This window comes from Budorcas taxicolor, chromosome 12 (genome assembly GCF_023091745.1).
Source record: "Budorcas taxicolor isolate Tak-1 chromosome 12, Takin1.1, whole genome shotgun sequence".
NCBI classification, from domain to species: domain Eukaryota; kingdom Metazoa; phylum Chordata; class Mammalia; order Artiodactyla; family Bovidae; genus Budorcas; species Budorcas taxicolor.
Genome location: NC_068921.1, coordinates 85,077,393 through 85,101,254, shown reverse-complemented (window position 1 = coordinate 85,101,254; position 23,862 = coordinate 85,077,393). Strand labels below are relative to the sequence as shown.

At 52.7% G+C, this 23,862-nt stretch overlaps 1 protein-coding gene across 1 annotated transcript in view; it reads left to right on the top strand.

Annotated features, from left to right (window-relative positions):
• COL4A1 (collagen type IV alpha 1 chain) overlaps nucleotides 1-17,396 on the top strand; it is a 127,541-nt gene extending 110,145 nt beyond the window's left edge. The window contains exons 41-52 of the mRNA XM_052650294.1: nucleotides 269-319; nucleotides 1,461-1,646; nucleotides 2,224-2,357; nucleotides 3,795-3,867; nucleotides 4,724-4,795; nucleotides 6,055-6,183; nucleotides 7,475-7,573; nucleotides 8,462-8,674; nucleotides 10,036-10,213; nucleotides 13,557-13,671; nucleotides 14,670-14,842; nucleotides 16,983-17,396. Coding sequence (XP_052506254.1) covers nucleotides 269-319; nucleotides 1,461-1,646; nucleotides 2,224-2,357; nucleotides 3,795-3,867; nucleotides 4,724-4,795; nucleotides 6,055-6,183; nucleotides 7,475-7,573; nucleotides 8,462-8,674; nucleotides 10,036-10,213; nucleotides 13,557-13,671; nucleotides 14,670-14,842; nucleotides 16,983-17,064 — 1,505 coding nt within the window. The 3' untranslated portion in view covers nucleotides 17,065-17,396. The remainder of the gene's footprint in view (nucleotides 1-268; nucleotides 320-1,460; nucleotides 1,647-2,223; nucleotides 2,358-3,794; nucleotides 3,868-4,723; nucleotides 4,796-6,054; nucleotides 6,184-7,474; nucleotides 7,574-8,461; nucleotides 8,675-10,035; nucleotides 10,214-13,556; nucleotides 13,672-14,669; nucleotides 14,843-16,982) is intronic.
• The last annotated feature ends 6,466 nt before the right edge of the window (nucleotides 17,397-23,862 follow it).

The window sequence follows — 23,862 nt, the reverse complement described above, 5'->3', positions numbered from 1 at the left end:
GGGAAATCAGTACCCATTTTACAAGTTGTTTCTACTAAATGCTGTAGCGGTTCTGAGCTCAGAGGTACTTGGGAAAACAGACCGCATTCCATATATCCAGTCAAGGGCGTCTTAGAACAACTGCAGGAATATGACTTTACTTGCAAAGTACAGTGAGCTGACTTCTTCGTGTTCTTGCAAATAGTGTATGGTTTTGGCACAAAGAGTGGACATTGCTTTGTGCTGTTCCTGCAGCTCGGCAGCCCGGCTTCTCTCCTTTATCTTGTAGGTCTACCTGGCAGAGGATTCCCAGGGTTTCCAGGGAGCAAAGGAGAGAAAGGTAACCCATTTGCTCTGTTCTTCCTTTTCCGCGAACCGCTGGTACAGAGCACCCTCAGAGCAGGGCGGGCAGATCCAGGGAAGCCCCTGGACTTAGGGTGGCGATAGATTAGGGTCTGGGACAGTAGAGCAGATCCCTTCTGCTGGTGTGTGACGAGCCCCCGCGCGCTGTGCTGTGTCTGGGATTCACAGCCTGGTGAAGTGGGGGCACGTGGGAGGGATCCCAAGGCGGGCCCCCTGATCCTTCCAGATGGTGACCCCGTTTCCTTCCCTTCTTCCTTTTCCTTAATAACCTTAAGACGGTCCTAGAACATTGTCATTTTTTGACAAGTTTGGTGTAATAGGTTTAAAACTAAACATGCAGGTTTTTTTCCTACAAGTTTTGACTTAGAAATTTTTTTTTAAAAAACAGCTTTATTGAGGTGTCACTGGCATGTAATAAACTGCATACATTTAAAAGTGTACGATTTGATAAATCTTGATATATGTGTACACATCCATGTAAATACCAGCACGTTCAAGATGTGAACACATCGCCGCCCCAGAAGTTCCCAGGGCTGCCTTGCCAGCCCCCGCCTGCCCCTTCCTGCCCCCTCCACCCCACTCCACCCCAGGTAACTGTTGGTCTGCTTTCTGGCGCTGTCGATGAGCTTGCACTAGCTAGAATTTTACACAGATGGAGTCCTGCCTCGTGTGCGTTTCAGCCTGACCCCTTGAACTCGGCATAATGAGTCTGAGAGTCACCGGTGACACGTTGTGTCCATCGTTCACTCCTTCTGAGTCGAGCTCCTTGGGGTGCATATAACACCATTTGCGTCTTCATTCGCCTGTGGATGGAGCAAGCCCTTAATTTCAGCAGTGCCATACCTTGCAGGCTTGGCTCCACGTATATGCAAGCCCCTTTGCCAAAGAGCACGTGCTTTAAAGAGCATAAGGCATGATGGCAGGTTCTTGGTATCCTCAGCTCCCTTCTTCAGGTGGGCTGTGGCAGGAGTCTTGACCGTTGTCCAGTAGGAAGGAGGGAGAAGGGCCCCGGCTCTGGTTTCCCCCTGGGGCCTTCTGGAGGCGCCTCCCCCCTCCGTGGTGCACTGAGCTCTTCCTCCCTGTGTTTCCCCACCATCTCAACCGTCTTTACTGTTCAGGTTCAAAGGGCGATGTGGGCTTCCCAGGATTAGCCGGGAGCCCAGGAATTCCTGGATCCAAGGGAGAACAAGGATTCATGGGTCCCCCGGGACCACAGGGACAGCCGGGATTGCCAGGGACCCCAGGCCACGCGGTAGAGGGGCCCAAAGGAGACCGCGGCCCGCAAGGACAACCCGGCCTGCCAGGTGAGGATGTTTAACGAGCTCAGAGCTGGGACCGAAAGAGGGACAAAAGTACGCGGGTGTAACACAAATAAGCAGTCTTGAATGAGCTTTCAGTTGAGAAGTGAGCAGCTTTTTACCCCTTGAAACTGCTGAAGGGTCCAGGCCACTGGCACTCGGACCTCTGTGGGATGGCGCTTTTCTCGTGTCCTTTCTGTCAAGGAACGTGGTGTGCACGACAGGTGACTAGGGGGAGGGAGACAGGACGTCACGGAAAGGACTGGACCACGAGGGCCACGCGCGGTGGTGGTTTAAAACCAGCGTGACCTTCTGTCCCCCCGAGCAGGGCGGCTGCACAGCGACTCGGCCACCCTGAGCACAGGGCCCACGGGACGCTTGACTCTGAGACTGGGGTGCTTGTAGCAGCACCTACTGCCTGCTGAGAGAGTCTTCCCTCCAGGAGCTCCTGGGTGTCTTCAGGGCTCGAGATGTTGCTGTGAACAGTCGGGGGCATCTGGGTGGTAGTGACAAGCACGCTCCAGTGACACTTGCACGTCAGGCCACCCTCCCACCTCAAGTGTGTGTCTGTGTCTCCCGCTAGGGCATCCGGGACCCATGGGGCCTCCAGGCCTCCCCGGGCTCGATGGGCTGAAAGGTGACAAGGGGAACCCAGGCTGGCCGGGCACTCCGGGAGCTCCAGGGCCCAAGGGAGACCCAGGATTCCAGGGCATGCCGGTGAGTTGTGCCTTGGCAGGGCCTGTTTTCGGAAAGGATCAAAAGATAATACTTGTGTGTGTGTGTCCATATGTGTTACATGTATGTTATTCTCCCAGAGCCTCTCTCAATCAGTCCCTTCTCTCTGGCAAGTAATCATGGTAGGCAGCTGTTACAGCAGTTCTTACAGTCTAGTTTTACACGAACCCTCAGAAGGGAAATGTTATAATACTGGAAATTATAGTTCGATGCCTGGCTTAAACACCTGTGTATAAACGATACGAAAAGGAAGCCTCGGTAACAGCAACGTGCACTCTGTCCCTGGTGCCCTTCAGCATCTGTGTCTGTGTGTTCACGTGTGCTTTGTATGTAGGTTGCTGTTCAGTTGCCAAGTCGTGTCTGACTCTGCGACCCTGTGGGCTGCAGGCTCCTCTGTCCTTCCCTGCTCCCAGAGTTTGCTCAGATTCATGTCCGTTGAGTGAGTGATGCCATCCAGCCACCTCATCCTCTGCCACCCTCTTCTTTTGCCTTCAGTCTTTCCCAGCATTGGGGTCTTTTCCAATGAGTCAGCTCTTGGCATCAGGTGGCCAAAGTTTTGGAGCTTCAACTTCAGCATCAATTCTTCCAATGAATATTGAGTGTTGATTTCCTCTAGGATGGACTGGTTTAATATCCTTGCTGTCCAGGGGACTCTCAAGAGTCTTCTCCAGCACCATGATTTGACAGCATCCATTTTTTGGCTCTCTTTATGGTCCAGTTCTCACATCCATACATGACTACTGGATTATATGTATACATATCTACAAATGATTGTTCACGTTATTTTAGTTACCTTATTAAAATAAAGCAAATAAGTAAATATATGTAAGAAGCAATACAACTTTTTATGTATGGTGAAAGGGATAACTATGTTGAAATATCTAGAAATTAAGATAATATTTTTAAAATATAAGAACATCACTCTATTGTAAAGGAAAATAATCCTTCTTTAGTTTTTAAATGTTTCTTTCCCCATATTTAAAAGCTCTTTTAAGACAAGATATGAAGTCAGTTCTAAAGGAAAATCACTGTGGTTGAGTGTTGGGCGGAAGGCTCTTCGGTGTTGAGATGTTGCCGCGACAGATGCTTAGGGAGTTTCGACTCTGTTCATGACATCGTGTTGTGTGGTGGGGACAGTGGGATGTCAGATTTACACCTGCTCCTGGAATTGACCTCATAGATGGATGAGCAGAAGGGACAGAGTGAATGAATGAGCGTTGCCATTTCCAGCTTCCTGATGTAAGCACGCACAGAGGTTTCGTCATTCTTTCTACACCTTTAAGAAACCAGTGAGGCCCCATTTGTTCGCAAAGCCCCTTTTGGAGCACAGAGGGGCTGCCCTGGCCTCTCCGCTGCTGCCTGCTCGGGAGGCTCACGTCCCTTGAGCGGCTCCTGATTGACGTTCTCTTGCGTTTCTAGGGCATTGGCGGCTCTCCAGGAATCACAGGAGCTAAGGGAGATATGGGACCCCCAGGAGTTCCAGGGTTTCACGGTAAGACAAGGAGATGCTGCTTGAAGACGCGTTTCCCTGCCACTAGGGCCCCAGCCCTGGCGCTTCTGCTGGTAGACTGTCATGACCAGTACGAGCTTCTGTCCTCTTCACATTTAAACGCCCTTTCTGGATGGCAGCCCCGTTCGCGGGCTCTCATGCTTGGCTGCATAAAGACATTCTGATTTCAACCAGTGGATCACTGGCACCTCGATGAGAAATCATGGGGCATTTGGGCCATTCATTAATTTTTTAGTGTTTTAAGCAAGTATTTATTGGGTGCCTACCAGCTTCCAGGTAATGTGATTTTAACTGAGAAATCAGGTACATGTGAATGAAAAGGTGAATAAAAGAAGTCCTCAGCTTGCAGGCGTCTTGCAGTCTAATTGGGGACACGTAGGGACCAGATTGTTACCAAAAGCAGAGTCGCGTGCCCCTCCAGTGGTTGTGACTTAGGGTTTGCTGCGTGTTTAGAAAAATGTGACTTCTGGGGTTTCAGAAAGGAGAGTTTCCTCAAAAGCTTTATATCACTGACTACAAGGAACGCTCTTTTCTTCCAGGAGCGTAAACTGGAAGTGTGTTCACCGTGTGTGTCTGTGCCCATGTGTGCGTGTGTAATGTATGCGTGTGTGTTTGTAGGTGTGTATATGTATATTCAGGTACACACGAGCGTGTGTGTAAATGTTTGTGTATATATGTATCTACTGGGTTGGCTAAAAGTTCATTCAGGTTTTATAAGGTCTTATAGAATAAACCTGAATGAGCCTCTTGGCCAACCCGATGCTTGCGTGTGTTCACACTCACATACACGGATATCTTTTAGAATTCTGTGCGAAGACGATGTTCTACTTTTTTCCAGGTCAGAAAGGCGCCCCCGGCCTGCAGGGAGTCAAAGGTGACCAAGGAGACCAAGGCTTCCCGGGAACGAAAGGTGAGGGTTGTGGTCGAGAGGAGACGGTGCCCGAGAACGCTCAGGCCGCTCCTCGGCGTTGTTGCCACGTGCGGCTAGTCTGGTTGACGTTTCCACCAGCAATCTGTCCCGAAAGCCAGGTTGGCTCCATCTGTGTGTGAGGTCGACCCAGCACAGAGGGGATGAGGGGCTCAAGATTCACAGACTCTCACAGGCTCTGAGGGCAGACGGAGATCAGCTGTGAAAACACGGAGTGAAACCCGGCTTGCACGAGCAGGCTGGACACTCTGTGGCTGGGCAGCACGGAGTGCTTTACAGAAAAGCACCTGGCCTGGCTTCTCCACGGGGAGCAGGACGTGCCCAGCGGCTCCAGAGATGCGGCTGGTCTTGGAAGGAGGTGGTCTCCATCCTGCCCTGGCCTCCACGGGCCAGAGCTCATTTCTAGGGCTGCGTTTCATTTCGAAGACCGTGTCTTGATAGAGGGAGTTAGTAACCATAATGCACTGAGACGTGGAAGATTAGGGGAAAAATAAACAGAGAAATGTATGAGGAGAGAAGGGAGAGGGGAGGCTGTGGAAGACCTGAAACGCCTCACGATTGCTCCGTGTACTTCAGGACCCACTGAGGCAGCAGGAGGGTTCATTCAGTTCAGTTCAGTTCAGTTCAGTCGCTCAGTTGTGTCTGACTCTTTGCGACCCCCTGGACTGCAGCGCACCAGGCTTCCCTTTCCATCACCAACTCCTGGACTTTGCTCAAACTCATGTCCATTGAGTCGGTGATGCCATCCAACCATCTCATCCTCTGTCGTCCCCTTCTCCCCCCGCCTTTGATCTTTCCCAGCATCCGTGAACAGGATGAAGAGGATTACGTTCGGTCATCATTAAAAAATTAAGACCAGTGGCTCTGGTGTGCAGTCAGGCGGGTTTCAGAAAAAAAGATGAGAGCAAACATCCGAATTTCACATGTTGGGGCTCCCCAGGTGGGAGGCGAGGCCCTCGGAGGGTTGAGCTCCACCTCAGGGAGAGTCTGTTGGGGCATCCAGAGTGTTGTGGACAGTTGACACTGGTGACCGGAGTCTCTTCCAGTCCCGAGGATGCAGGATTTTAGGTTAGATAATAGACATGAGCAGATCCCTGTGTCTTGTGAGAGTCTGGTGACGTGTATTTGATTGGGATTCTCCTTTTGAGAAGCACTGCTTTTGGTTGGGTTTCATGTCAGACGCCGTTTCTGCCCCGAGTGTTGACAGTGAAATTGACCAGTGGCCGCCTTGATTCCCACAGGTCTTCCCGGCCCCCCGGGCCCCCCAGGTCCGTTCAACATCATCAAGGGGGAACCAGGGCTCCCTGGTCCCGAGGGCCCCGCGGGTCTGAAAGGGCTTCAGGGACCTCCAGGCCCAAAAGGACAGCAAGGTAAGAATAAATTGGCTGGGCAATCAAGGGGGCATGGGGTCAGGAGCGGGCTGACGTCTTTACCCATGGGTCTCAGGTCAGTCTCTGGGTGGTGACTGTGTAAACTCGTATTCGAAGATGACTTTCTTATCTTCCCTTCAGTTCAGTTTGGTTCAGTCGCTCAGTTGTGTCCGACTGCGACCCCATGAATCGCAGCACGCCAGGTCTTCCCTTAATGTATTTCAAAACCACGTGAAGGTTTGAAGGGGCCTAAAAAGGCCAGAACGTCTTCCCTGGTGGCTCAGTGGTAAAGAACCTGCCTGCCAATGCAGAAGACGTGGGTTCGATCCCTGGGTTGGGAAGTTCCCCTGGAGGAGGGAAAATGGCAACCCACTGCAGTGTTCTTGCCTGGGAAATGCCGTGAACAGAGGAGCCTGGTGGGCTATAGTCCAGGGGGTCTCAAGAGTCAGGCATGACTGGGTGACCCAGCACACGTGCACACATGAAAAAGACCAGAGTGACGCAGGGAAAAGGCAGGGGGAAGATGCAGCTCAGCATTGCTCTGCTCACTTAGAACAGCGTGGGTGAGGGCCGGGGAGAGCCGCCTCTCCAGCCACGAGGCGGGGGTGGCAGGTGCAGTGGCCTAGAATCGCGGGAATTGGTGCTGTCCGTGGTGGCCCAGAGGCTCTGCCCAACCAGCCAGGATCTGTGCAAATCCTTACGGTTCCAGACACTGCAACCTAGACACTTTCTGCTTCTTGGAGCTAAACAGTCCCCACTTTAAAAGCTATTGCAGAGGGGCGGGAATGGAAAAATAAAGAAAAAGGATAACATTTAGAGCAGAAAGTGAGCATTACGGAAATTCCAGGTTCAATGCCCCGAGAATACAGTGTACGCGGGCAAACAGAAGAACCACCCCGTCAATAGGTCTGATGCTTGAATGTTATCTGAGGCACCAGAATAAAGCCGAGGGGGAAACACTGAGAAAATGAAAATGCATCGAATCTCCCCAAGCCCCCACGTGCCTGCCTTTCTCCAAACCGCCTGTCAAACAGTGACAACGGAAACAGGGAGAAGCCGGGGAGAACCCCGGGCCCTGTGATGCGCAGACCCTGTGCAGGGGTCGGTCTGGCCGTGGCCTCTGCGGCATACGCGTCACCCTTCGGGCTTTTGGAGAAAGTTTCCCGCCTGTGGTCCCAGGCCCTGTGCTGGCATCTGCGGAGGCCAGAGAAGACATTTCAAAGGCGGAGGCGGTGCAGCCCTTGGACGGCTCTCCACGGGCAGATCCTGACTCCCATCTCCTCTCGCTCAGGTGTGACGGGATCCGCGGGCTTGCCTGGGCCCCCAGGTGAGCCTGGCTTTGACGGCGCCCCCGGCCAGAAAGGAGAGACGGGGCCCTTCGGCCCTCCAGGTAGGTGCGCTGTGTCCTCCCAGCCTCACTGCCCCTTTGCTGCGTCTTCCAGTTCGAAGCCTCAGGCCCGGGCGTGCGAAAACCTGCAGAACGCGTTTCTGGAAAGACTTGCAGAGGAGTCTGTTTCTTAGAGAAACAGAGTCACACAGCGGGCCTGAGTGCTGTCATCATCCTTTTCTGGGTTGGGAGACTGTTGGTCAGAGCCCGGTGTCTTCCCGACGTGGACATGACTGAGAGAAGGCCGGTAGACGGCCCTGCGTGGTTTCCGAAGGGTCTGTGGCTCAAATTCGCCATCACAGCAGCGGCAAGGGGGAGCAGATGACGCCGTGTTGGCCAGAAGGCCGCTGGCTGCTCCTGGTTCAAGTTGAGCTGCTTCCCGAGAGGCGGGAACTCAGAGGTCCCATCACAGCTGAGAAGCCAGAGGCCGAAGGTGCCGCTGAGTGCTCAGAGGGCCCAGCACAGCAGGAGGCCCTGGGACAGACTTGCAGGCCATGTGGTCGCCCCTGGAGATGGGAGGACACCCCGCAAGGAGCTTCCTTCCTGCCCTGGTTCTGCAGGCGGCCTGGGGCCACTGAGGCTGGGACGCTACCTTCAGAGGGGGTTGTCTTAATAATCGTATGATAATCCTCGCCCACAGGAGCCCCCAGTGCTGAAAGAATACAGATCACGTCATTTATTCCTGTATCCATGCTTTCATGTATTCCATTTATTCACTGAACTGAGCTCTTTGAGTGTCTCTTTGCCCCAAGCATGGTGCTTTTAACCCGTCTGGAGGTGGGATGCAGAGAGGAGTGGCCAGGGATACAGGTCGGAGGCGGTGGCCGGCAGTGGCCGTGCCAATTCTCGCCTGTGCATAACTAAGGAAGCGGCTTCCCTTCTGTCTTGCAGGTCCACGAGGCTTCCCGGGTCCTCCCGGCCCTGACGGGCTGCCGGGGTCCATGGGTCCCCCGGGCACCCCGTCAGTCGATCACGGTTTCCTTGTGACCCGGCACAGTCAGACGACAGACGACCCCCAGTGCCCTCCTGGGACCAAAATCCTCTACCACGGCTACTCTTTGCTCTACGTGCAAGGCAACGAGCGGGCACACGGCCAGGACTTGGGTGAGGCCCCAAGAAGTGTGCGTTCGTTCTGTGGTGCGTCTCCGGTGCTGGGCGGCGCTGGGCTGTGTTCCTCTCCAGTCCTGTGGTCCGAGGTGTCGCCAAGACCTAGTTAAGGGGAAGAGCCCTGTTTCCCTCCATCCTTACCAAAAGTGAAAGTGAAGTCGCTCAGTCGTGTCTGACTCTTAGCGACCCCATGGACTGCAGCCCACCAGGCTCCTCCATCCATGGGATTTTCCAAGCTAGAGTACTGGAGTAGGGTGCCATCGCCTTCTCCGATCCTTACCAAAGGCCACCGTATTACTAATGGGGAGCCAGGCAATCGTAAAGGCTGACTCTCCAAAAACGTTTAATAGAACTTTTGACCTCTTCCTCAAGTGATCAGATAGGATTAAGATTTCTGGAGTAAACACGAAACAGTTTGCATTCATCGTCGTAAAACAGAGCAGCTTTACTGTTGCTCTGTTTAAAAAGGTCCACGTTTTCTTGGCCAAACTCCTTTGCACATGCTGATCTCTGTCCTGTAAGCTTAGGTGGGCAGAGGATCGCGTGTCTGCCAGTGCTGTCTTAGTCCCCTCCGGATCTGCTCCTGCATGTTGTATTTCAGTGTTGTGCACCTGCCTCTAACTTTCACGGAGGTTGGGAACATGTAGAAAGACAGCTCTGCATTTTATCAGAAACGGTGTCCAGTGAGTTACTCGGCTGCTGTAGAAGGGGCTGCACGTTAACTTCCTTCTGGGGTTCAGTCCAGGAAAAGGTTTCTCTCTCGATGAGCCATTGTGTTTCCATTCAGCGAAACGACCTGCTAATTCTTGATAGTCTCCTATTGGCTTTTAATTTAATGCTCGTTTCCAATCATACTAGTGTGTTTATTTCGCTGTGTTTATCTCCTCCTTTCTGTAATTTCACACATCTTTATTTCCATCTTAACGTGTGTGGAGGATGGATCTCTGTCTTTAATTTCAAGCGTGTTTGTTTCCATCTTCATGCATGTGGAGGATGGATGTCTGTCTTTAATTTCAAGCGTGTTTGTTTCCATCTTCACGCCAGTGGAGGATGGATGTCTGTTTTAATTTCAAGCGCGTTTGTTTCCGTCTTAACGGAGGTGTAGGATAGAGGCCTGTCTTTAATTTCAAGCGTGTTTGTTTCCATCTTCACGCGTGTGGAGGATGGATGTCTTTTAATTTCAAGCGCGTTTGTTTCCGTCTTAACGGAGGTGTAGGATAGAGGCCTGTCTTTAATTTCAAGCGTGTTTGTTTCCATCTTCACGCATGTGGAGGACGTCTGTCGTCTGTGCTAGCTGGCTCTTGCAGTCTGCCCCGAGGCAGGCCGTCAGTGGTAACCGAGGCCCTCTCCCCGCACAGGCACGGCGGGCAGCTGCCTGCGGAAGTTCAGCACCATGCCCTTCCTCTTCTGCAACATCAACAACGTCTGCAACTTCGCCTCCCGCAACGACTACTCGTACTGGCTGTCCACGCCGGAGCCCATGCCCATGTCCATGGCGCCCATCACCGGGGAGAACATCCGGCCCTTCATCAGCAGGTGAGTGCAGCCCGTGGGAGCAGACGCACGGCTGAGGGAGCAAGGCCCCGTGTCCTCAGGGCGGAGGTCATTTTTGTCTTTTCCCTTCTTCCCCCGTTGAATTCTTTGCCATTCTGGTTACTGATTGTAATACCCGAGCTTTGTGATAGAAATCATCCATGCGAAGGATTGGATGTAACAGTCAGTTATCCTCTTAAAAATGTTAGTGCAAACCCTAGGTGAGATAGAACACATATCTCGTGTGACTTGCCGGGGTGACCACCTTCCCTGCCACGAGCGAGCAGTGTCTCTGGAATTCCCGCAAACGTGAGAACATCTTCATTGCTTTTTTCTTTCTTAAGATGTATAGTTTTGGAATCACTCCCTACCCCTATGAAATTAAATAATTTTTTTTTTATTTTTGATCATAGTAAAATACACATAACATAAAATTTACCATCTTAACCATTTTTAAGTGCAGTTCAGTGGCACTTAATGTAGGAACTCAACTATGGGTGTGAGGGAGTCCTCAAGAAATTGTAACCCTCGGATATAGAGTATGTCTGTGCTTTATGCATAAGGAGATTACACTGATGTACTGTGTCCACTAACGTGTATGTTCTGAGAATTTTCTTATTCTCCTCCACTCCACCAGTTTTTGCGCCCTGAAGGTAATATTGTCCCCACTGAGAATGCATATGTTTGAGTGACTTCCCAAATTAAGTGCTTGCCACACTAATTAATGTCTGGGGTATGTTTTCAAGTCCCCAAGAATCTGCCTGGTAGGAAATAAAATGGGAAATTGAAATTATTATGACCGAAAAGTACACAGTTGTCTTATCTTTGCTTCTTTCCTTCTAATTAAAAAGCTGCTTCCTTAGCTGCACTCAGAAGTAATAGAACAGAAGCAAATGTGTGAATTTGTTTCACTGAGAAGCTAGTCTTCTACACGAGAAGATAATAGGGGATAAAAAGAATGGCAAGGCGGGCCAAGTTTGCCTTAGAGTGAGAAGGAGAAAGAACATACGCTTCTCTGTGTTTCTTTTAGGGAAATAGCAGCTTCTGAACAGGAGGAAAGATGTTACGGTGCTGGCTGAGGGGTGTCTGCAGTCGGAAGTTGGGGCTGGGTGCGTGGTGACCGCCTGGTCCCCAGATGGTCACTGTGGGCCTCGAGGGAGCCGGCCAGTTATAGGGTCTGAGGCTCCATCACATGGAAGGCTGGTCCAGATCAGTCTTCTTAAAAGAACCTACCATGTGGACCCAGAGCAGAAAGGCTGGGAGATGCCTGTTAGAAAAGTCAGGTTTTTGAAGGCCTTACATCCAACCACTTTCTTTAGAGCTGTAAGAAAACTCACCTCCTGGACATTAAAATGGGAGCTTCCCGAGAGGCCCCTCTCCAAACAGATGTCCTTCTGCGTATCGGGGGTGCCTGTGGGCCGTTCTGTGTCGAGACTTTTCTTGCTCAGAACCATGTCAGGTGCATGAGAACGAGAACTAACCGCCTTTGTGTTTCTGTTTAGCTTTCCATGGACCACAGGTAGATCGTAATTTTCGTTTTTGTTTCCTATTTACTGTCTTGGCAAACTTGACATTGACCTTGATTTGGCTGGGACACGGGGGCTCTGGGATGAGTTAGGACATTCCAGGAACCAGTCCAGGAGTAGACTAGGTCTGGGACTTGCTCTTCCCTGGGGACCCATCTCCACGCGTTGTTTAAATGCCCCAGTGCTGCCCGTTTCAGGGTTTACAGAGCTCTCTGTTGGCTGACCCACAGACTCTGAGCCTGAAGAGACCTCAGAAGTCACATCCTTTAAGTCACCACTCTGAAAGCACGTGTATCTGCGTCCCCTTTGGGGATCATGCCACCTGTTCCTCCCGGGCACCCAGCTCCCGTGGTCACTTTAACTTAGCGGTTTCTGACAACCTCTCAAAACTCACAGGTTCTTTCCAAGGCCTTTCCTTTGGGGACGTCCTAAAGCTTAATTTCAGAAAGAATTAACAACACAAAATCCCTCCTCTCAGCAGAAAGAGCAGCAGGCTCTCTGCTGTTACCCTGACACAAGCTTCCAGGCACTCTCTGACTTTCTGCAGACGTGAGGCATGCGCAACTGTGGATTGTTTAATTGCCCCAGAGCACAGACGTCTGGTCTGAGAGCAGGGGCTGAGCCCTAATTCTGCCTCACACACTCATTCTGGTCTCAGGCTCTCAGGAGTAACATGGAGAAGGAGGCTTACGAATCTCAAGGGGCGACACAGCTCATTAGACCTGCGACTCTCTGTCCCGGAACACCCATCTGACGGGGTCGAGACCGCGTCTCTGCAGCAGCTTGAATCCGCCAGCCCAGCAGAGGCTGACATGAGCCCCTTTCCTCCACGCTGTGTGTCTGCTCCAGGGCCTGGCAGGCAGACGGTGGCAGAGGCGAAAGGCCAATTTCAGTAGCTGTTGTTTAATTGAGCCCTTTAATTCTTCTGCATTTGTGTGAATAAACCAGAAGTGGCGCAACACGCACGCATCTGGGGAAGACCGAGTGGCTCGTTCCGGCCTGTTCCCGCGTCTCGTCTATTTTCGTGCAAACGTTCCAGCATAGCTAGGTGCATTAGCATAATTTATAGTCATTTATCAGCATTGTTAGCTCTGTTCATTCTGGGGCTTGAATGTGGTTACTGCTATTGTTTATTTCTTTAACAAACCGTGATCCCACCATCAGAGGATCTCTTAGTAGAGCAGGTGCCAGTCGGAACATTCTGGGTCCAGCCCGGGCAGGTCTCCTCACTGGTCTGTTGGCTCCAGGTCTGGACGGTCTCTGGAAGGAGGCGCACGTGGACCACCGGCCCTGGGTTCATTGTTTTTCTTAGTTACTGTAATTCAGCAAATGTTCTTACATTGAAGATGATTCGGGGCTTAAAACACGTCGCCATATTCCAGAAGCGCTGGCCCTTGAACAGCACCGTCTCCTTTTTCTTGAGCATTCCGTGTGTTTGCTGAGGTCTGTGCTCGTCACTAAAACGCCGGAGGATGCTGTGGGACGCAAAGGAGACACAAACGTCTCCTGCGGCCCCAGCTCCCCCGGGAGACGGCCCTGTTACAACCTGGCTCCGGGTTGCCTTCCCCTCATAACAGAGCACATGGGAAATGACAAGTGTTGAGTGTGGCTCGGAGTGTAATATTTAAGCACTGAGGCAACTCTATCAAATCAGGGAGAAGCCCAGGGCCTCAGAGTCCAAGCGGGGGCACCTGCTCCGTTTGATAAGATGTCACTGGACCGGAAGGGCTGAGTGCAGGGCTGGAGAGCGGGTGCGGGGAGGGCTGAGCAGGTGGGGCTCCCTGCGCTGAGCTGAGGGTCTTGGCTCCGGTTCCTCGCAGGTGTGCTGTGTGTGAGGCCCCAGCGATGGTGATGGCCGTGCACAGCCAGACCATCCAGATTCCGCAGTGCCCCGCCGGCTGGTCCTCGCTCTGGATCGGCTACTCCTTTGTGATGGTGAGTGTTTGGAGCAGCTCCGTGTTTCCCCCAGAGAGATGCCCGTGACTCCCCCACCTCTCCTCTCTGGCTACCGCCCTCACTGCTGGGACGCCCTGCGAAGCGTCCCAAGGAGCCTGGCCCCCTCTGCTGGGAGGGGACAGTGCGGCCGGGGCAGGGGGCAGTGTCCAGTGCCAGCCCAGAGCTCTCCTCCTCCTTGCAGAGGCTGTTCTGGGACGACCGGATGAGACGCTGGGTTGAAGCCTCCCTGGAGGAAGCAGGGCGGGGGGTCCCGTGAGGGAAGGCTCCCATCTCAGCTTTGCCTGGGAGGTGGGATCATGGTCAGATCTGGAACGTTCTGGGACCCTGGGGTCCTAGTCTGGAAATCAAGAGCATTAGCTTTGTCTTCAGAGGTCCCGTCTGGCTCTAAATCCAGAGTCCGCTTTTCTTGTGTCTGAAATAGCCGTCCTGGGGAGGTTGTCATATCTGACCCTTGTATGTCATTCAGTTAACGTTTTCATTTCTGAGGGCCCTGCTTCAACCCATGTGAACAAACAGTTACCATAGTAGTTTTCTTTCTTCTTTTTCTCCTAAGTTTTTCCTCTTTAAAGAAAAGAAAAAAGGACCCTTTTTCTTGACCTTACAAAAGCACACGTAGCATCCAACGTAGCAAATGAAGGATCTCCGTGGTCCTGTATCGGTTTGGGTAGAAAGTCTGAGGCTACAGCAGTTGCTCCCAGCACCCTTTGCACGGCCTGGCCGCCATCGCAGGCCCCGAGTTAGAAGAGGTTTCAGCGTTCTGCAGAGAGAGGAGTCAGGGCGGCGTTTGTTTCAGTGCTGATGGACCAGACTGGTCATCTCCCATCTCAGCCGTCAGCTGGTTCCTGGCGCTGGGGGCACGTGGCCTGAGGCCACGGGGAGGTGTGGGTGCCTGTGAGTGACCGCAGGAGGCAGAATGGGCCGCTCTGCAGGAGGGGGTACCGCGATCCCCGCTGACTCACGGTCCCGTCTCCCCGCAGCACACCAGCGCCGGGGCTGAAGGCTCTGGCCAAGCCCTCGCCTCCCCCGGCTCGTGTCTGGAGGAGTTCAGAAGCGCCCCCTTCATCGAGTGCCACGGCCGAGGAACTTGCAATTACTACGCAAACGCTTACAGCTTTTGGCTTGCCACGATAGAGCGGAGCGAGATGTTCAAGTAAGTGGCTCTGGCCCCTCCCCCATCTGTGGCTTTTTTTTACAATCAGCTGTGATCCATACACGTGACCAGTGCAGAGTCCCAGAGACGGTTCTGCAGCAGTCCTTAGGGACAGTCCTTCTTCCACATGTAAGAATGAATCCGTGAGTCTATTCTATGGGGGCGGATAACCGAGACCGTTTTCAAAGGTGGAGCTCAGGTGACAGGCTTCACTCCTTCATTGTTGAAGAACCATGAAAGAGGAAAGGTCGGTTTCCAAAGTGAATCCACAGCAGCGTCATTAAGACAACTCAAATCTTCAGACAGAGCATTTTAGACATGGTACCTTTGACCAGCAGGGAGAGTGCAAATAACCTTCATTTTCACGGTGTCTATAAGGCTGAACTGGGCGTATGTGTTGTGAGTCACCAGTGACTGTTTTTTAGGCCTCCACGGAGGAAAATTAATTTCAGCACAAATTGCAGCCAAAATAGATAGGGAGGGACTTGTCTTTCTTTTCCACTAACAAAATTCACCTTTAAAACAATGGTCTCGAGTGGCCGCTGACCTCAAGTTGGTCTGGAGCGGGGCCTGGTCTGTACTGGACGAGAACACGTAAAGAGCCGTCTGTGCCGTACTTAGTACCTGCAGGAGCTGACTCGGGGCGCCGAAGGGTCTGGACAATTACTTACTGTTCTTTCCCCCAAATAAGGACATCTCAGCCTTGGAAATAAGCGCTTCTATCTTTACCTTTTCGGACAGCATTCTGCAGACCTCTTCTGTGACCCTGCCTCTTTCTAGCTTAGATCATAAGGGTGAAGCACCATCTTCACTATTCGTAAATTTCCAAGCATCAGAAAAGAGCCAGAGGCCTTTTTAGTAGCTCACACGACACTTTATAGGCCGCTGGGAACTTGTTCTCAACTCTGACTTGACAGTTAGCTACCGAAATGAGCACCAGTTCCTGGGGCTGCCCATTAAAGGGTAAGTAGGTAACAATGGTTTTTTTTTTTTCTTCCCCAAACCAGCAGCCTGGTACAATTAATTCAAATGTCTTCTTAAACAAGACTAGGTGAGGTCCCGTTCATTTAAAGAATTTGGAGGCACTAGGATTTTCACCAATTTTGCTAATGTAAACTGCCTCAATTTTTGGACAAGGTACTCTTATTATACGGGCTTCCCTTGTGGCTCAGCTGGTAAAGAATCCGCCTGCAATGCGGGAGACCTGGGTTCGATCCCTGGGTTGGGAAGATCCCCTGGAGAAGGGAAAGGCTACCCACTCCAGTATTCTGGCCTGGAGAATTCCATGGACAGATGAGCCTGGCAGGCTGTAGTCTGTGAGGTCACAGAGAGTTGGACACAATTCAGCGACTCAGCACACATACTTCTATTATATGGCCACTTTAATTTTAAAAAGATTTGATGAGTACATGTTTTAGGTCAGACTTCACTTTTCAATCGTCAAAGGACAGAATTCCTAGGATCAGGAAGCATTTGGAACAGTAAATGTCTTCCCCTGTCTTTGGCCTCCAATGAGGCCACCAGCATGAACATCTTTACAAAGTTATGAAAGTATTTTGAGGCCTGGCTGATTTTCCCAGATTTGTTGTTCATCATGTGATTCAGTGATGATTTAACGGGCTTCCCTGGTGGCTCAGCTGGTAAAGAACCCACCTGCAATGCAGGAGACCTGGGTTCAATCACTGAGTTGGGAAGATGCCCCTGGAGGAGGGAATGGCTACCCACTCCAGTATTCTGGCCTGGAGAACTCCGTGGACTGTCTAGTCTGTGGGGTTGCAAAGAATCGGACGTGCCCTTAGGATCTGTGTGTGTGAAGAGAAGAAGAATATTTTCTTAGTCTTGGGGCGTTTATAATTGAGTTGAGAAAGCAGAGGTTTGATGCTGGCGTTCGAGGAGGCTGGGGTGGGGGTGGTCCGTGGTGGGCAGTGGCTGAGACTTCGGACTCAGACTGACCTGGGTGACTCTGGGTGTGCTCTCACTCCCCGGGGACGGGATGCAGATGATAACTCGCAGGCGTTGCCGGGGCCACGGGATGCGCCCAGCGCGGTCCCCGCCTGGAGGCAGGGCAGAGGCTGGGTCCCCGGGGGTCTCCGACGGCCGGGAGGCGGCGCAGTGACCCGGCCCCTGTGCTGCGTTGCAGGAAGCCCACGCCGTCCACGCTGAAGGCCGGGGAGCTGCGCACGCACGTCAGCCGGTGCCAGGTGTGCATGCGGAGGACATGACGGAGCCGGCCCGCAGCTGCGTCACGAATGGTGCTACTCCCCTTCTCCCCTCCCCCTCCTCCTAACAGCAACGAGCTCTAGAAATGTAGCCCGAGTACCTCACTGTCCATACGAAAACCATAAGGTGCCTGATAGGAATCTGCCAGACTAACACACCCTGCTTCATTGGCCTCTGCTGCTGAAGGAGAACCAAGTCCACGATGAGCTGCCTGTAGGACGCCCCCGGGGCGCTCCCGATGCAATAAAGAGCATGTCTGTCCTGAGTCCGCTGCACTCCTGTGTGACGTGAGACCCACCAGAAAACCAAAGGGTGCTAGAGGGGGGCGGGGCTTCCATCCCGGGGGCAGCCCCTTGGCGTCCCGGCGTCCTGACAGGTCCGTTCCACCCCCAGACGGATGGCCTGTCGAGGTCACTGTCGAGCCGTCTCAGAATTCAGGCTCCCTCGGTCTGTCCAAGTACTGGCCGCGTGGAGCCGATGGCGGGGCCCTCCCGGTGGAAGGACGGGCCGGCAGCCCTGTCTTCCGACCGCCCCCTCCCTCCAAAGAAAAATGTCAGTCTTTCTGCTCCGTGTGGTACTACGCAGCTGCTCTTGCAGAAATCACAGATTTCCTGTGGAATAAAGGTGGTCCCCAAAGTAGGCAGAAAGGAAATATATATATATTTTAGTAATTTATATAGATGTCAGCAATTAGGCAGGTCAAGCGGTAGTTTCATTTCCACTGTTAAAATAAAGCTTACATAGTTTCTTTAAAAGCCTGTGTTGTCCTTTAACAGTGTTTTTTTAAACACTAGGGTATTGAATGTGAAACACCAATTTTCATTGTTCACCTCGAAACCAAAAGTTGTGTATTGCCAAAGCCAAACCCAGGTTCACGGACGTGGTGTCTGTTACAGGGAGACATGTCCTTTGAGCTTCTTGTTTTTCTTCTGTATGAGATATCTTCAGGGTTTTAAACACTAATCACAAACTGAATGACTTGACTTCAAAAGCAACAGCCTTGAAAGGCCTTCATCTTAAGAGCATCCGCGTTCTGCGGCCGGGTGTGAGAAGCAGCTCTGTCCAAGCAGAATGTCAGTGTCGTTACCTGTAGGCACATTCAGGCGCTCCCTTGGGTTCTTGTGAGCTGTGTTCAGACTTCAGCAGGGGAGCAAATGGATTGCAGGGGAGCAGAATTGGACCACTGTGCCTGAAATGACATTTTACTCCAACTCTCCAAAACGTTTTTAAGACTACTAAGGCCTTCTGTGTAATTCCTTTAAATGTGTATTTCTTAAAAGTTCAAATTTGTAATAAAACTATTTGTATAAAAATTAAGCTTTTATTAATTTGTTGCTAGTTTTGCCACAGAAACCTCACAGGAAAGTTTACTGCACAAGCCACTAATAAATCTAAGCTCTGCATGCCTGAGACCACGTTTATTTTGCAGTTCTTCCAAATGAGTCATGGACTGGGTACCATTTACAGAAATAATTACAAAGGAAAAAAAGTATGGTCTTTTTCATCCCTCCCTCCTTCTCTCCCATCTGTCCATCTAGGCAGCCATCCTCCCATCCACCCCCCAACCCGTCCTTCCATCCACCCATCCCCCACCCATCCATCCATCCATCCATCACCCACCCACCCTTCCATCCACCCACCCACCCACCCTTCCATCCATCACCCACCCATCCATCCTCCTATCCTTCCATCCTTCCGTCCATCCACCCATCTTTCCATCCATCTTCCCATCCATCCTTCCAGCCATCAACTCACCAATTCTTCCACCCAACCATCCATCCTCCCACCCACCCTTCCATCTCTCCACCCTTCTCTCCATCCACCCGTCCATTCATCTCTCCACCCTTCTCTCCATCCACCCATCCACCCTTCCATTCACCCACTTCATCATTCATATACTGTGTACCTCCTGTTTACCAGATACCAGGTTAAGTACAGGATAAATGAAAGTGAATAATGTGAAGCCCTTAAGAAATGTTCTATTAAAAAAAAATCACTGTGGAAGGAACCTGTCACTTGTCAAGAGTGTGAAATGAGGTTATAGATCTGAAAACTACAGTCTCACAATAGGTGGGAGTCGCGTTGAGAGTTGGGTTACAATTGAGGATCATGAGAGGTGCCTTGAAGGTGTCTCCGTGAGGGATGAGATGGAGTGAGAAACGTGCACGGTGAGCTGTGGGCCCAGGTTCATCCCCCGTCCAGGCTGCAGGCGAGGTGAGGGGTGGTGTCCTAGCGCACAGACCCTCCTGGGACGAGCGCGAGGGCCCTTTCCTCTCTATCGGCATCTTCCTGTCACTCCTTGTAAATCATCCTGAGGGCACATCTCTGCTTGGCCTCCTTTTGACTTGCACGAGAACTTTCCCTAAGCTCAATTCACAAGGTGCAAACAAGGCGTTTAGTTGGATTAGACCTGAGACAATCGCTCCATGGTATTAGAAGGTGTTCCCGGGCTCACTTTTGAGTACATGGGATTGTGGGAAAATCACGCTCCAGCCTTCTCGTTCTCTTCAGCCTTCAAGACTTAAGACGCTCTCAGGCCGTGCCATAGGTGGCGCTTTGCCCTTCCCACCGCTTTAGTTTCCTGAGGCCTCAGTCTCCCTGTTGGACAGTGACGCATACTGAGAAGGTAATTGTCAAGCGTTTGTGAAGCCTGCTCGTTTCTTCAGATGCTTTCCTAAACCCTGGGAGGGGCTGTGGTACAACCCACATCTCCTGACAAGGTAAGATGTACGCACAGGAAACATTGGATCGTTAGGGGCTGAAGGACACCCGGGTTGCAGAGGTCGTCAAGCTCTGCAATCTGCTCTTCTGCCTCCAAGCCGCGCCCCGTCATCCACCATGCCAGAGATCTGAGACTCTTCCCTTCAGGACATGGAGAGAAACGTTCTACCAGCCTGTTATTTTCTGAAGATGAGTTTTCCTGTCTTGAAAGAGCGTGCTCTTCCTGCAGCCCGCGCAGGCGTCTCCCAGCTCTGAGATGCAGACACAGCCCACTGGCCCAGTAGAGCCTCCACGGTCGTCAGGACAGGTGTGAAGCAATGCTGAGTGCAGGTTACCTGGCTTCCTCTGGGTCGGCCATGGTGCCTCGCCCTCCAGGGTGTCCTTGCACCTCCACACTTGGCCTGGCGAGATGGCCACCGAAGCTGCCCGCCCTGACCCAAAGCCTCTGGGCCACCCATCTCAAGGTCACAGTCTCCTTGGTACTCGGGGCATCTCACATTTGCCTGTAACTGGGGGCTTCCCAGGTGGCGCTAGTGGGAAAGAACCCGCAGGCCGATGCAGGAGACAGGAGAGATGCCGGTTCCATCCCTGGATCGGGAAGATCCCCTGGAGAAGGGCATGGCAGCCCACTCCAGTATTCTTGCCTGGAGAATCCCATGGACAGAGGAGCCTGAGGGGCTACAGTCCATGGGGTCGCAAAGGGTGGGACCCAAGTGTAGCGACCGAGCATGTAGGGTTTGTTTAAAGCTTAGCATTTGTTCCGCAAGTTGAAACGGCAGCCTTGGACCAGGGAAACCATTTCCTAGCCCACTTTGGAGCTGGCGGGGGCTGGGGAGACCTGGCTCCCTGCGGGGCGACCAGCTCCTGCCGGCGGGGGTCTCCTCTGGGTCTGGGTCACCTGTGGGCCCACCAGGCTGCAGGTGCTGCGGGGAGGGGGGGCCGTTTCTGGGCTCTGAATCACCGGCAGCCTCCGCGTGGGGGGTGTTTCCTCTCATTAACGCCCAGCCTGTACTTCCTGAGCTCACGCCCGCATGGGCGCCCTGTCCTCATTTACCCGCCAGAAATAGCTGCGCCTCCTCTGGGGGCTCTGCACCCACAGGCAGCACGTCTGCTGCTGCCCACCCCCACCCCTCCCCGGGGGCCCGAGGGCTGAGTCACGGTGAAACTAAGCCACTCCGCCGCGATCAGGAAAGGCGTTTTTCAGACTTGCAGTTTCCAGGCTTCTGAAAGTCAGTTCCGTGTTTTATCATCCCTGTCCTGGACGGTCCCTGCTAGTTCTGAGCAGACGTGTTTCCCACAGTGATTTATTTCTCTGATGCAAATGAGAAAATTCTGCAGAATGTTTTGAAGCAGGCTTTGCTAGCCAATTCGGGCAGACAATATGTACTTACCAACCAGCTCTCTCACAAATGAAGAATTGTGAGGCGTTTTCACAAAGCCAGAGTGGCAGGAGAGGTGGGTTCGATCCCTGGGTCGGGAATACCCCCTGGAGGAGGAAATGGCAACCCAACCAGGATTCCTGCCTGGAGAACCCCGTGGATGCAGGAGCCTGGTGGGCTGCAGTCCCTGGGGTCACAAAGACTCGGACACGGCTGAGCACGTATGCGTGCTTTCTCACGAGGTGGAGATTCCCAGGGCAGACACAGAGCATGCCCTGCCGCTCACAGCCATGACCCACCTCGCAGGTGGGTGACAGTCTCCTGTGATAGCAGCCAGGACAAGCTGAGACCCTGGTGAGACAAGGCCCAGAGGAAGTCACAGATTCGGAGTCCAGGGCAAAAGACCTTGCCTTTTCACCAGAGGGGTTGCAAGGCTGCGCAGCAGAGGGCGTGGATGTGAGCGTGGAAACAGCTCGTGCTGTTTGAAAGCTGTAAGTGGCTGGACTCGGCTCCAGGGCCAGGCAGGTGAACTGCAGTGATCCCGGGCGCCCAGCGGTGGGGCTGGGTCAGAGGCGTGTTCTCCACACACAGCCTCCCCGGAAAAGGTGTTTCCCTGGATTTCCAGGCGAAATCCACTCTGTGGAAAGGCAGGGAGCAGGCTGGCTTCCCAGGTTCCCAGAGGTGGTCCCCGAGCCACTTCTGTCCATCGCAGGCTCTCCTTGAGGCCTTGGACTGGGTATCACCCCCTGGAAGGCCTCCATGCCTCGGCCACCTCTCTGAGCAAACATATACTGCCCGGGGCGGGGGGTGTGCGTGGGTTTCCATCCTTTTAAGCCTGACTCTCAGGCCTGGGGAACACTCACAGGGGTTTGAGCTGTAGACACCACAGAAAGAAAACTGACAAGGACTTGTGTTTCAAGACAGTTTCCGTGAGTCTGTTTCTCGGGACTCACAAAGCAAACTGCTGTCTTGGGCAGACAGAGTTGGAAACGGTTCACGATGGCCCGGGTAAGGCTTCAGCCTGACGTCACCAGCAACGAACCTCGTCACTGATACAAGTCCTGCCCACAGCAGAGAGCTCCCAACTTCCACTGTGGGTGCCGGGAGAACACCTTCCTTCTTTCTCTGCTTCGGCGTCCCTCCTGGCTGCCCTGCGCCTGGGTGCTGCCCTTGTGAGACCGTCTGCCCGGGGAGGAGGGTGCAGACGGGATGGCGGGGTCCCCTGGCTCAGCTGGGCATGCCTGGGGCCCGCCAGCAACTACTTGTCAAGTTGGATCTGGCGAAGCTGAAGAGGCGCCGTCAGCCCTAAACAGCAGCCTCTGAGGACTTCCCTGGTGGCCTAGCGGTTAAAGCTTTGCCTGTGGTTAGTGGTTAACAACTTGCCTGGCAGCCCAGCGGTTAAGACTTCGCCTTCCAGGGCAGGCGTGGGTTCGATCTCTGGTTGGGGAGCTCATATCCCATATCCCTGGTGGCCAAAACACCAAAAACATAAAACACAAGCAATAGTGTAACAAATTCAGTGACTTAAAAAAAAAGGGTCCATGTCCAAAAAAAAAAAAGCGGATTACATTAAAAAAAAAAAAAAAAAAAAAAAAAAACCAGCAGCCTTTTGTCAGAGATTCTAACTAGCAACCAATGTCAGCTGTGTCCAAGAAAGGCCTTCCTACCTCCCGCCAGAACCAGCCGGAGTCCTGGGGCCTCCACCAGCCAAAGGCTCCCAAGAAAGCGTCCAGTGCCAGGCTCCTGGTTGCCTGCACTAACAGACTCTTTCCCAGAAAAGCTCTTGCAGTTTCTACTGAAGCCTTTTTTCCCCTCACAGACCCAACCGTGTGACCGTGGGCTATGCCAGGGTGGGCGTCCAAGGCCAGCCTCCCTGCAGAGTCCTGTGACCAGCCCAGCTCACCCCTGGCTTTCAGTTTCTGGGAAAACGTAGTCTCTCAGGATTCTTGGCAGCCTGGGTGGACGTGTGCCCCCTCCCACCCTGGCGAGTGCCGGGGCTCTCTTCCCCACAACTGACTGCTCCCTGAGTCTCCGCTTTGTCCTGGCCACTGGATTCAAAACTGTTTTCAGTTTCTTTTCAAATTTTGTGGGGAGCATTTGAATCCTCGCCTGCGAAGGGCATGAGGAAAGGCTTCTTGCCCAAGGCCTCACCCCATTTACATGTTCTTGAAACTTATATTAGTAAAGCAGTAACTTACTGACTCCATTGCACAGACTTGTCTAAACCAGCTACACAGAACTTCCAGCCCTCCGATCATGTTCCATTCCTATGGCTTGAGGAGTGTTCTCCCAAAAGGTGTGTTCACGTCCTGGTTACCTGTGACCTGATTTGGAATAGGGTCATCACAGGTATAGTTAGATAAGATACACTCCTGCTGGAGTTGCTTGGCTCTCACCTAATGTGACCAGGATCCTTAGAAAAAAAGGAGAAATACCTTGTGAGCACAGAGTCACACAGGGAGGGCGCCACGCGACCACGAGGTGGAGGGTGGGGAGATGGGTCTGTAAGTGGGGACACCACAACCACCGGAGGCTGGGAGAGGTCAGATGGCTCCCACCCAGAGCCGCCCGCTGGCACCCTGATTTCAGACTTCTGGACCCCAGATGGGGACAGAATCAAGTTCTTGGTCTGCAGCCCTGTCCGTGGTGTTTGATGCTGGCAGCCCTGGCACTTTCCCACGAGGGTTACTGAACACGCTA